Genomic DNA, 14632 nt, shown 5'->3' with positions numbered 1-14632 from the left:
GCAAGACAAGCTAACACCAGAGGCAACCTGATGGTGGGATGCAAGCACAGGAAACTAAGCAACAGAAACAAAAAATACTTGGCATCATCAGAGCCCAGTTTGCCCACCAAAGCATATATTGGATATCAAAACACTCCAGAAAAGCAAGATTTGGATTTAAAATCACGTCTCATGATGATGATAGAGACCTTTAAGAAGGACATCAATAACTCCCTTAAAGAAATACAGGACAGCACAGGTAAACAAAAGGAAGCCCTTAAAGAAGAAACACAAAAAAATCCCTTAAAGAATTACAGGAAAACACAGCAAAATAGGTGAAGGAATTGAACAAATCCATTCAGGATTTAAAAATAGAAAGAGAACAAATAAAAATATCACAAAAGGAGACAAACTAGAAAATAGGAAATATAGGAAATAAATCAGTAGTCGTAGGCAAAAGCATCACCAATGGAATACAATAGAGAGAAGAGAGAACATCAGAGAGATACCATAGAATACACTGACAGAATGGTCAAAGAAAAGGTAAAAAGTAAAAAGCCCCTAACCCAAAACACCCAGGAAATCCAGGACACAAGAAGAAGACCAATTGTAAGGATAAAAGGTAGAGAAGAGAGTGAAGTCTACCAACTTAAAGGGCCAGAAAGTATTTTCAACAAAATTATAGGAGAAAAATTCCCTAACCTAAAGAAAGAGATACCCATAATCATACAAGAAGCCTATGGAATTCCAAATAGATTGGAACAGAAAAGAAATTCCTCCTTTCATATAATAATCAAAACACCAAATGCACAAACCAAAGAAAGAATATTAAAACCAGGAAAGGGAAAAGGTCAATTAACATATAAAGGCAGATCTATCAGAATCACACAAGACTTCTCACCAGAGAATATGAAATCCAGAAGATCCTGGACAGATGTCATACGGAACCTAAGAGAACACAAATGTCAGTCCAGGCTACTATATCCAGCAAAACTTCCATTAACATAGATGGAAAAACCAAAATATTCCATGAAAAAAACCAATTTACACAATATCTTTCCACAAACCTAGCACTACAAAGAATAAGACAAGGAAAACTCCAACACAGGGAGACTATACCCTAGAAAAAGCAACAAAGTCATCTTCTTGCAAAAAACACAAAAGGAGAGAGACAAAAAAACCATAATTCCACCTCTAACAACAAAAATAACATGGAACAACAATCATTATTCCCTAATATCACTTAACATCAATGGACTCATTACCCAATAAAATGATAAGACAAAGAGACTGGATACGTAAAGAGAACCCAATGTTTTATGCACGAAGAAAATATACCTCAGTGACAAAGACAGACAATGCCACAAAGTAAAAGACTGGAAAAGAATTTTCCAAGAAAAGAGTCCAACAAAATAAGCAGGGGTAGCCACTCTAATATGTAATAAAATCAACTTTTTGCCAAACTTAATCAAAAAAGATAAGGAAAGACACTTCATGTTCATCAAAGGAAAAATCAACCAAGATGAACTCTCCATCCTGAATATCTATGCTCCAAATGCAAGGGCACCTACATTCATAAAAGACACCTTACTAAAGCACAAAGTACACATTACATCTCACCCAATAATAGTGGGAGATTTCACCAACCCATTCCCATCAATGGAAAGATAATGGAAGTGGAAACTAAAGAGAGATATAGAGAAACTTACAGAAGTTATGAACCAAAAGATTTTAACTGATATTTATAGAACATTTCATCCTAAAAAAAAGGATATACATTGTTCTCAGCACCTAATGATTCTTTGTCCAATACTGACCAAATAATTGGTCACAAAACAGGCCTCAACAGATACTAGATGATTGAAAAAATCCCATGTATCCTATCAGATAACAACGGATTAAGGCTGGTCATCAATAACAACAAAAAAGACAGAAGACCCACATACATATGGAAATTGAACAATGCACTAATTAATGATAAAGCAAGTTCAAGGAAGAAATAAAATATTTAAAGAGTTTTTAAGATTTGGTGAAAATGAAGGCACATTGTGAAGTGTCACAATGAAAGCAGTGCTAAGAGGAAAACTCATAGCTCTAAGTGCCTGCAAAAAGAAACTGGAGAAAGCATACACTAGCAGCTCGACAGCACACCTAAAAGCACTAGAACACCCATAAAGAAGGGGAGGGGGAGGGATTAGGGGGATGTTTGCCTGGAAACCAGGAAAGGGAATAACACTCGAAATGTAAATAAGAAACACTCAAGTTAATAAAAAAAAAAAGAAAACTGGAAAAAAAAAGAAAAAAAACTGAAAAAAAAAAAGCACTAGAACAAAAAGAAGGAAATACACCCAAAAGGAATAGATCAGAGGGTATAAGCAAACTCAGGGCTGAAATCAACCAAGTAGAAACAAAAAGAACTATATAAAGAATCATCAAGACCAGGAGGTGTTTCTTTGAGAAAATCAACAAGATAGATAAACACTTAGCCAGACTAACCAGAGGTCACAGAGAGGGTATGCAACTTAGTGAAATCAGAAATGAAACAGGAAACATAAAAACAGAATCTGAGGAAATTTCAAAAAATCTCAAATCCTACTACAAAAGCATATTCATATGAAACAGGAAAATTTGTATGAAGTGGACAATTTCCTAGACAGAGAACATGTAACAAAGTAAAATCTAGATCAGATAAACCATCTAAACAGTTCTGTAACTCCTAAAGAAGTAGTAGTTATTAAAAGTCTACAAACCAAAAATAGTCAAGGACCACATGTGTTTACTGCAGAATTCTATCAGGAATTCATAGAAGACCTAATACCAGTACTGTCCAAACTTTTCCACAAAATAGAAATGGGAGGGTCACTACCAAATTCCTTCTATGAATCCATAATTATGCTTACACATAAAGCACACAAAGATCCAACAAAGAGAAATTCAGACCAATTTTCCTTATGAATATTGACGCAAAAATACTCCATAAAATTCTTGAAATCTGAATCCAAGAAGACATCAAAACTATTATCCATCATCCTCAAATAGGCTTCATCACAGGGATGCAGGTATGGTTCAATATATAGAAATCCATCAACATAATCCACTGTGTATACAAACTCAAAGAAATAAAGCATATGACCACCTCGTTAGATGATGAAAAGGCAATTGACAATTTTCAACACTCCTTCATGTTAAAAATCGTGGTAAGGTCAGGAATTCAAGGCCGATGCCTAAACACAGTGAAAGCAATATACAGCAAACCAGTAGCCAACATCAAACTAAATGGAGAGAAACTTGAAGCAATCCCACTGAATTCAGGGACTAGACAAGGCTATCCACTCTCTCCCTACTTATTCAATATAGTACTCAAAATCCAAGGCAAAGCAATTAGGCAACAGAAGGAAGTAAAAGCAATAAAATTGGAAAGGAAAAAGTAAAAATATCACTGTTGCAGATGACAACATAGTATACTTAAGTGACCACAAAATTTCAACCAGAGAACTACTAAACCTGATGAACAACTTCAGCAAAGTGTCTGGGTATAAAATTAACTCAAAGAAATCAGTAGCCTTCCTCTATTCAAAGGATAAATGGGCTGAAAAAGAAATTAGGGAAATGACACCCTTCACAATAGTCACAAATAACATAAAATAGATCAGTGTATAACTCTAACCAAGCAAGTGAAAAATATGTATGGCAAGAATTTCAAGTCTTTGAAGAAAGAAACTGAAGAAGATCTCAGAAGATGGAAAGACCTCTCATGCTCATGGTTTGGCAGAATTAACACAGTAAAAATTGTCATTTTGCCAAAATCAATCTACAAAGTAAATGCAATCCCATTCAAAATTCCAATTCATTTCTTCATAGAATTAGATACAGCAATTTGCAAATTCATGTGAAATAAGAAAAAACCCAGGATAGCTAAAACAATCCCCAACAATAAAAGAAGTTTGTGGGTAATCACCATCCCTGACCTCAAGCTGTATTAGAGAACAATATTTATTAAAAACTTTGGTATTGGACACAGACAGTAAGGTAGATCAATGGAATAGAATTGAAGTCCCAGAAATGAACCCACACATTTATGATTACTTGATCTTTGACAAAGGAGCTAAAACCATCTAATGGAAAAAATGATATTATATTCAACAAATGATGCTAGTTGAACTAGAGGTCAGCATGTAGAAGAATGCAAATTGACCCATTCTTAATGCCCTGTACAAAGCTTAAGTCTAAGTGGATCAAGAACTTTCACATAAAACCAGATATACTCAAACTAATAGAAGGAAAAATTGGGAAGAGCCTTGAACACATGGGCATTGCAGAAATTGTCCTGAAAAAAAAAACAACCAATGGCTTATGCAATAAGATCAAAAATAAACAAATGGAACCTCAGAATATTGCAAAGCTTCTGCTAGGCAAATCTCTGTCATTAGGACAAAACGGCAACCAACAGATTGGGAAAAGATCTTTACCTACCCTACATCCGATAGAGGGATAATATCCAATATACACAAAGAAATAAAGAAGGTATACTCCAGAGAATCAAATAACCCTATTAAATATTGGGGTATAGTCTTAGAAGGAATTCTCACCTAAGGATTATCAAATTTCTGAGAAGTACCTAAGAAATGTTCAACATCCTTAGTCATCAGGGAAATGCAAATCAAAACAACCCTGATATTCCACCTCACACCAGTCAGAATGACTGAGATCAAAAACTCAGGTGACAACAGATGCTGGCAAGGATGTGGAGAATGAGGAAAACTCCTACGTTGTTTGTGTGATTACAAGCTGGTACAACCACTCTGGAAATCAGTCTAGAGGTTCCTCAGAAAATTAGATATAGTAGTACCTGAGGACCCAGCTATACCTCTCCTGGACATATACCGAAATGATGTTCCAACATTGAACAAGGACACATACTCCACTATGTTGATAACAGCCTTATTTATAATAGCTAGAAGCTGGTAAAAAAAAACAGATACCCTTCAACGGGGTAAAGGATACCGAAATTGTGGTATATCTACAAAATGGAGTACTACTCAGCTATCAAAACAATGACTTCTTGAATTCTATGCCAAATGGATGAGCTAGAAAAATATCATCCTGAGTGAGGTATCCTAATCACCAAAACCACACATGGTATATACTCACTTTTAAGTGGATATTAGCACCCAACCTCGAATTACCCAAGATACAATCCATAGACTGCAGTCCTCTTTAAAAGGGAAATAAAATTATTCCTAGGAGGAGATATGGAGACAAAATTTGGAGCACAGGCTGCAGCAATGACCAGGCCCTGCCCAACCTGGTACCTGGATATCCAGTCCATATATATATGAGATTCTCCTGAGAATCTCAACCAGAGCATGACAAATACAAAGTGAATGCTAGCAACCAACCATTGAAGTGAGAATGTGGACACCATTGGAGGAGTTAGAATAAGGTTTGAAGGATCTGAAGCAGCTTTCAACCCCATAAGAACTATAATACCACCCAACCAGAACTCCCAAGGACAAAACCTCTACCCAAAGGATACTCATGGACAGACCCATCGCTCAAACTGCATATGTATCATAGGATGGCCTTGTTGGGCACCAGTGGGAGGAAAAGTCCTTGGTCCTGCCAAGGCTGGACCTTCAGAATAGGGGAATGTCAGGGGGGCGGTAGGAAGGGGGTGGTTTGCGAGGTTGAACACCCTCATAGAAGAATGGGGAGGGGGGATCAGATAGGAAGGGAAACCAGGAAAGGGAATAACATTTGAAATGAAAATATAAAAAACCCAATTATAAAAAGAAAGAAAAATCAAGGAAAACACATCAAGAAGAAATCCAACTTTATATGAAATTATATATTCATAATAATTTTGATAGAGTATAATTAATTCAATAAAATGTTCCAAGAGAGTGGTGTGTAGAGAGAATAAGTTAAAATACATGTAAGTGCTTATTTACTGTAGCAAAAATGACATTACTTAAAATCCACAATTTAATCAAATAATAGCCTGTAAGTGAAAATGTGCTTATAGAGCCAAAAAGATGCAAATAATGATGAGTTGATTTTGTGTGGTTTGCTGACATAATTGCAAATACATAAGAGGAGATATTAATTCTTTAGACCTCAAAAATTTGAGTCTACAATAGAATTTAGCTGGTGGGCGTAATGATGGATTACATCCTGAAATGCAATGCACAGAAATTATGGATTCAACTGTGGTCTTTTATTTAGGATGTAAAAAAGAAAAAAAAATCAAAATGAATAAAATCACAGCATTAACAATATAGTCTAATCCAAACACTGGAAAATGTAGGCATAAATAATTCCCTGAATAAGATATAAAGAAGACACTGATTTTTAAAAAAAAAAAAGTTAAATAACATAACTTAGTATAGAAAATCTTTTTAAATCTACAGATGTAATGGGAAAATTTAAAATATAGTATTAGCATCATGATTGTAAGGAATCAAGAGAAGTGGATAATCAAATATTTTTAATGAGATTATAAAGTGATAACACTCCAAAGTATTTTGCAAATATTTCTACCACTAAAAGAATAATTATTATATAATTCAAGTTTTAAAAAAGAACTTGGGTCTATTGCAGAGAAATGAAAACTCATTTTCACATCCAAATTAGTAAAAGTAAAAAGTGCTTGACAAGAGTTCTTCCAAAATGTCAACAAGCTGAAGAGTCCAAATGAGGGCACATCAGTCCCACTTGGAAAAGAGAAGAAAGGAACCAGAAATGGGGAGGGAAGGAGGGAGGAACAGAGGAGGAAAAGGGGATGGGGTGGCAGGAGAGGAGGATGTGATCTGGTATGGGGTGGGAAAGAAGGACTGAAGCCCTGAGGGTCAGCAGGCAAAATGGAAACAGGCCACCTAAGGAGGAAGGAAGTTGGGAAGCCACTCTAGAATGTACCAGAGAACTGAGAAGTGAGATATCCTCAGAACTCAAGGGGGGACCGTAGATGAAATGGCCCACAGTGGGGAGAGGGGACTTATTGAACCATCCTCCGGCAGTAACACAGGGAATCAAGTGAGGGATGGGTTTGCTATCCCATAGGTCAAAGCTCTGATCCGTATGTTCGTGTCTGAAAGAAATGCGGGAATGGAAATGGAGAAGAGCCTATGGAAAAGAAGGTCCAGCGACAGGCCCAAAGTGGGATCCAGATCAAGGGGAAGCCCCAAGATCTGACACCATTACTGAGGCTACAGGGTTCTCACAAAAAAGGGACCTATCATTACTGCTCTCCAAAAGACCCAAAAAGGAGCTGAGTCAGATGCAGATATGTGCACTCATCCAATGAACGGAAGTAGCTGACCCATCTGGTTAGATTAGGGAAAAGCTGGAGGAAACTGAAGAGGGGGCAACCCAGAGAGAGTTGTCTCAATTAACCTGAACTCCCGATATCTCTCAGACAATGGATCACCAACCAGGCAGCATACTCCAGCTGAGATGAGGCCTCCAACACATGAACAGCAGAGGAGTTCTGCTGGTTTGGGTTCAGTCAGAGAAGATGCACCGAATCTTCAAGAGACTGGAGGCCCCAGGACATTTAGAGTTCTAATGGGGTAGGTGGGGTAGGGACAGCCTTGTGCAGACAGGGGTGGGGGTGGAAGTGTGGAGGAATTGGAGGTATGTGATGTGGAACTGGGGGTGCACAGGGAGGGGAATAAAATCTGAAGTGTAAAAATAAATAAATAAATAAATAAATAAATAAATAAATAAATAAATAAATAAATAAATAAATAAATGCAAAATAAAAAGAAAGTTCTTCCAGAAGCAGCTAGAACTAGGTAAGTTCTTAAATGTTCCTCCTCTAGTAACATGATGAAGTGGTGTATTTCAATACCATGGACTGCTACTTGTAAGCAAAGAAAAGCTAATTCTTCGTGCACACAGCTTGGCAAGGCTCCAGAGTAAAATAGACCAATAGCAAATTGTACATATTGTGTGAGGCTTTTTCTGTAGCCCTTGCTATGAATAGGGAAAAGGTTACTGACTCCAATGAGTTCTGTGGTAGAAGTACAGGTGAATAAATAATTATGGCTCTGAAAACACAGACTAGTTACATGACCAGTATACTTAGAGACACAACAAATGTCACACGACATGCACTGGGAGCAAATAAATGCAAGTGAGTTCATTAGTAATATGAAAATTCTTTCAATTTCCTCATTTATTCTATTTAAAAGAATATCAACCCAAGAAAGTTGTGTACAAGGTACAGAATTCCTGTTTATTACTTTTTGAAACTACCTATGAGAGCACAACTATTTGAAAATAGAAAATTAAAGACCTTATGGAAATAGAGCCTGAGTTGCGATCACTGTAGTAAAAAAGCAAGAGCTATTCCTCCCTCTAATGGAGGAAATGGAGGAAGACTCTCTAGCACATTTGGAAGGAATCAGGAATGGAATGATTATAAAGCAATTTGTGTTCATTAGAAGAGCTCCCAGGGACTAAACCAACAACCAAGGAGGACACGTGGAGAGACCCACGGCTACAACAGCATATGTGGTCCTGTGAAGGCTGGATATAGGGAATTGCCAGAGCCTGGAGGCAGAATGGAGTAGGTGGGTGGATGGGAAAGCATCCTCATAGAAGCAGGAATAGGGAGATGAGATAGACAGTTTCCGGAGAGGAAATCATCAAAGAGGAAAATATTTGATATGCAAAAAAAGGAAATATATAATAAAAAATAAAAAAATATATTTATTAGAAAAAAAGTCACACTGAAAATGTGTATACCTAATACCCAAACCCAAGTAATCTACAGAAATAAAATAAAATAAAATCATGACAGTACTTATATGACACAAAATAGCAAAGATACTTTAGATTTAGTCTGTTTACATTTGTTTTGTCATGAAATATTTTAGTTTCTCCATTTATGGTAATTGATATTTTTGATGGGTAGAGTAAACTGAGCTGGCATCTGTGTTATTTTCAGGTCTGTAAGTGATCTGCCCAACATCTTATAGTTTTGAGTGTCTGTTGAGATGTCTGATCTTACACCCATATATCTGCATTTATATGAACTTGGCCTTTTCCCTTACAACTTTTAATATTCTTTCTGTTGAATTTAGTGTTTTTATAATTACATGGAGAAAGAATTTTCTTTTCTGGTCCAATTTCTTTGTGGTTCTGTAGGCCTCTTTTATGTTTATGGCCATCTTTTTTAAGGTTAAGAAAGGTTTTTTTTTTCTATGAGTTTGTTGAAGATGCTTTCTAGCCTTTTGTTGTAGGAATCTTCACTGTCTTCTATTCCTATTATGCTTAGATTTGGTCTTTTCCTTGTGCTCCAAATGTCCTAAATGATTTGGGTTAGGAGCTTTTTACACTTTCTATTTCCTTGACTGAGGCGTTGATATTTTCTATGTCTAAGATTGTCTTTTCAATGCCCTGTGAACTTTTCGAGATGCTTGAATCTGTAGCTTCTGATGTCTTTCCTAGGTTTTCCATCTCCTTGGTTCCTCCATTTGTGATTTCACTATTGTTTTTATTTCCATTTTTAGATCTTGGGTTTTTGGTCAATTACTTCACCTATTTGATTGTATTTTCTTGTATTTCTTTAAGGCATTTATGTGTTTCCTCTTTAAGTGCTTCCTTCTATTTGCCTGTATTTTCTGTATTTCCTAAAGGGAGGAATTTTTCTCTATAGACTTTGAGGGTAGCAAAATATCCCTTGAACATTAAGGGACACAGAAGTGAACACAGAATATATCTGTGGTCATAATGAGGACTTCTGTTCTTTAAAAACTTATATACGTTTGCTTATGATTTTGTAAAGGCATTATGTAACTGTCCCTCAAAGAACATAAGATGGTACTGAATTCTCTTGAAATGAAGATAAAGACAGTATTGGGTCACCTAATGTGTAAGAATCAATCACAGGCCCCTATCAAGAGCACAAATGCTCTTACCCACTGGATGTTCTCTCCAGTCTCATAAATGGCTTTTAAAAGTATATCATCTCCAATTTGCAAATAAACTCAATGTAATGCCAATAATATGCATGTAAGAGTTTTAAATGCTGGTAAATTCAGTCTAGAATTTATGTGGAAAGTTAAATGACAGCAAAAAATATGAGGACTAGAAAATCGGTATTATATCTTCTCACTTTATTCTTCTTGGTTGTATTAAAATTGCACTAATTTCAATTGTAGTGTACTTCTGCCACCTACAGGTATAGCAGGGGTTTTTTGTTGTTGTTGTTGTTGTTGTTATTGGTGGTGTTTTGTTTTGTTTTGTTTTGTTTTTTGTTTTGTTTTTTGTTTGTTTGTTTGTTTTTTGTGCCACACATGTGTCAGTAGGTGGCATAAAAGAGAGAGGATGTGTCTCTGATCAGTATTCTGACATATCTGAATTACTAGTAGTCTAGCATTCCCTGAAAACAGAAATCCCAAAAAGACAACCAGAATGGAGCCAGGCAGGCCCAGACTGTATCCAATAACAGAAAGACAGAAACTAGAAGAACCACACTTAGGACCATCATCCCTAGGCAGGAGTGAAATGGACAACTCTGGCAAACAGCAAAGAGCAAGCACAAGATGACCACCACACTGACAACATGGGGCCCAAAAAAGGAACTAAAATTAGATGACCACCAGTCTAGCTGAACAGAGGCCTGAGAAACAGACCATGCCTCAGATGATCCCCGCCTAGAACCAAAATAACCAAAAAGGACATAGCACTCCTTACACCACTCCTTCTGACAACATCAGATACTCAGATACCATAGGCAGAGCTAAGAGAAGCAAAAAATGGGTAGAGAAGTGAGAAAGGAGAAGCAGAAGGATGTGGGCACAGAGAAGAGAGGCAGAACTGGAGACTCAAGAGTTATGAGGAACAGATGATGGGTGTAGCTGAGGATGCACCTGAGACCAAGAAAGGGTTCTTGGTCCTGTAGCAGCAGGGTCAGTTACCATCAAAGTCCAAGTAGACAGAGATGGACTGAGCTGCTGCCCTGGGGACATATTGATGTCTGAGGGCAGTGCAAAACTGGCTCTACCCCTCACCTGCTCATTGTAGTACAGCTGGTCATAGGGACATGGGAGTAGGAAAGCTGACCCTGGTCCTAGCCACATGTAGTACTTGGGAAAATCAGAGTTCACACATTGTAGGAAGTGTGTGTGATAGGGCCCAGAAGATAGAAACAAGCATGAGATAGCTTGCCTTAGCACTTTTCTTCTGCAGGGCAAGAATGAAAGACAGAGGTAAGAGAGAGAGAAAGAGAGAGAGAGAGAGAGAGAGAGAGAGAGAGAGAGAGAGAGAGAGGTGCTCCTCACACACTACCACCTTTGGCAAGCAGGAGACATTTTGCTGCCATCATGAAAACAGGAGAGTGGGATTTGCCTTCTTCAGGTGCATAAATCAGGACAGCATACCGGGCAACTTGCCTAAGCAGCAGTATAGAGCTGGTCCTGATGGCAGGGGACAGAGGAGCTGGACATGAGAAAGCTGGCTCTGCCACTTCTCTGACATGTGGTGACATACACAATGGAGAGATGTCCCTTCTCAACTTTGACCACCTACAACAGGCAGAAAGTCCAGCTCCGAGGATATTGTAGTTTGAGTTCTGTCTCTTATCTGCTGCAGCATTCCAGAGACTAGACCTTGAATCTCACCTGGACAGCATAGCAGAGCTGACCCTGGATGGGAAGATTGTAAGGGAGTTAGTCTTGAGGGCATGAGTGTGGAGGAGCTGGCCCTGACACTGCTGCTGTGCAGTGGGAGAGAGAAATCACATCCTCTCCATTTTGCCCTTGCTTCTGGAAGAGGACAGGAGAGTTGGCCTCAATGTGGTTATGAGAACAGGAAAACTGTCTCTGACCCTCAGTTCCCACAGCACTTTAGACAGAAAGCCCTGCATCTAACCTGGGCAGCACATTAGACCTGACCCTACCTATTCAGGATGCAGGTGAGCCAGCCCCTAAAGCCTGAGGACAATACAGCTGACCCTACCTCTTGTCAGCTGTAAATAGTGAAGACAAGGAAGACATACCTTCCTACTCTCTCTCTCACCACTTCTCCACTGCTCCTAAGGCCATTAGAGTGGAAGAACAGGTCATGTCTATCACGAGCTGCATCCTTAGAAAGAATTAGCCCTGTACCTCACCTGGACAGCAAGATAGATCTGACACTGATTATGGAGGTTGTGGTGAGCCTACACCAAGAGCATGAGGGTGGACAGCAGGATTGAACAGAAAAGATAACCTCAGGCCTAGGTCAGGGTTTTGAATTGTCCCACCACAACATCTACCCCATCGATGTGTTTCTGAAGTGCATAATGGAGCAAGTCCTATAAATCAAAACTACAGGATTTCCACAGGACAACAACAGGGTATCCAGTAGAAGTCCCAGTGAAGTGGCAATACTGATAGAGAAACAGAAGCCAGGGTCCTCTTGAACCAGGCCAATGAGTCATTGCAATGAAGATTTGCAAGCTTTGAAGTATACACAAAAGTGCATACTGTAGAGTACACTGTGAAACACTACAGTTTCCATGACAAGATATTTTTCTCTGATCAGGTAGGTGATAGTGTGCAAGGGTGAAGGGTTACAGGTATAAATGGTGGGACAGGTTATGTGTTTAGAGAACATGTGTGAAAATTATGAAAAATTAATAAATAAATAAATAACATTTAGCCTAAGAGAGGCTGAGAGGAAAGGAAGTAGGGAAAGAGTCATTTTCAAATACACACACACACACAGAGAGAGAGAGAGAGAGAGAGAGAGAGAGAGAGAGAGAGAGAGAGAACAGAGACTGAGTGTACTGTAGGTACACAGAGAGGTGGATATATAGATGGGATATCATAAAGAAATAGAAAATAGATCTTACACAGACACAATTTCAAAGAAATGAGTAAGTAAAGTATAGAAATCTGTTCCTGTGTTGGTGTTTTGATTGTTTTAAAACTATGCTCCAGTATAGCGACTGTTCAATAATACAATTTCTAGAATCATCTTTAAGACAACCCTTTATTATCTATGATTTCATATAGGCAAATAGGAATTCCACTCCATGCCATGGTATAAGAAGTCATATGAGTATGACTTAATGGTATTTGTTTGATGTAAGCAGAGCTTTGAAAATAAGAGACAGAAAAATCCTATGTGAAGGGATACAGACTGCGGGGAGCATCAGTACCAGCTTCTGGAATTTCAAGACACAGCACAGATGATGGCCAAGCAGTCTTCCTTTTCCCTGACACTTGGGTTCCAGGATTTCTGAGAAAAACAAAGATTCCTTTCCACTGCCAGCTTCTCTAGGTAATATTTCCCTGACCCTTAAATACTGACAATTACAAACCAAACTTTTTATTTAATAATATGCCCTTGGAAAGTCAGTAGAAACTTCAATTGTTCTTTATGAGTCCCAGCTTATGTTACAACTCTGTAAAAGGAAAGACAGGGTTCTCTGTTAAGGCAGAAAAGATATTTGGTGCTCTATATTGCTGAAGATTAAAAGACTGAAAATTAGGGTCCAAGTGAGTGATTTAGCTTTATCTAGACAAATAAATGACTCTTTGTTACCTTTGCTAAAGAACTGTGACATCTGAGAAAGAGTTTCAGAGGGTCCCTCAAGAGGAGAAGCAGCTGGGACAGCCTAGTCTCTCACTTCTGCTTCCATGGGGATTTATGTAATGACTTGTATCACTGTGAGAGGAGACTCTTTATACTATAGACAATAATAGATTTCTATATCTTCAGACTCCATGCTGCTGTAGGTGACAGAATTATCTGACCCTCGTACAGTGCCACTGAACCTTGATTGGACACCATCTGCCAAACTGGTTGCAAGATAGATCAGGTGCTTAGATTTCCCTGATTTCTGCTGGAAGAATATTAAATTACTACTAGTGCTATGACTTGCCCAGCAACTCATAGTCATTCTGTCTTCCAGAGATGCAGACATGGAGGATGGGGACTGAGTCATCTGGATGTCACATCTGGCACCTAGGAGTGGAGACATGTCAAATATGCACATAGTTAAACTAGACAAAAAAAGGATATTTCCCAAATGCCCGTGTAACTGTGAATTTGACATTTAAATTTATTTTACCTGGAAACTGGAACAACATGAACCCAAGAAACTGAGCAGAGGTCTCATGTCCAGGCTGATACTGAATGCAATCATACTGGCACGGTGTAACAGCTATCTTGAAGTCCCAAAAGCTGTGCAGTGAGTATAAGCAAATAATTGGGAACCACTTAGCAGTCATCACAGCTGCAAGGCTTACTCGTGTCAGCACTTAGCTTAAGTCCGAGGGTCCAAAGTAAGACTCTGTGTGTGTGTGTGTGTGTGTGTGTGTGTGTGTGTGTGTGTGTGTGTGTGTGTGTATACAGAGACAGATAGACAGAGGCAGACAGACAGAGAATCAGAGAGGGACAAAGAGAGAGAGAGATGGAGAAAGAGAATGGTATTTCTATTCAATGATTTAAAGTTAGAGATGGCCTTTCTAATGTATGTAAGCTCTATTTTATATAATACAATTTAAAGATATACTGGGGTTATAAAGAAGAGTATCCTCCAGTCAGAGAATACACAACAAAGAAGAAAATATTAGATCTTTAACTCACTCAAATAATTATGATAGTGCCTCTCAATTTCAAACAGCAAGTGAACAATTAGTTTGCAGCACATTATGGA

At 38.2% G+C, this 14632-nt stretch overlaps 1 pseudogene and 1 gene segment (V, D, J or C); one reads left to right on the top strand and one right to left on the bottom strand.

Annotated features, from left to right (window-relative positions):
- Nucleotides 1–10270: 10270 nt before the first annotated feature.
- Nucleotides 10271–10364, top strand: LOC120102736 (small nucleolar RNA SNORA17; annotated as a pseudogene).
- A 3296-nt stretch (nucleotides 10365–13660) lies between these two features.
- On the bottom strand, nucleotides 13661–14063 carry LOC134486674 (Ig kappa chain V-V region L6-like). The segment is given in 2 exon segments: nucleotides 13661–13938; nucleotides 14045–14063. Coding segments are annotated over 2 exon segments (297 nt in total).
- Nucleotides 14064–14632: the final 569 nt, after the last annotated feature.

Source organism: Rattus norvegicus, chromosome 4, assembly GCF_036323735.1.
Source record: "Rattus norvegicus strain BN/NHsdMcwi chromosome 4, GRCr8, whole genome shotgun sequence".
Classification (NCBI taxonomy): domain Eukaryota; kingdom Metazoa; phylum Chordata; class Mammalia; order Rodentia; family Muridae; genus Rattus; species Rattus norvegicus.
This window is presented reverse-complemented; position numbering and strand designations above follow the sequence as displayed.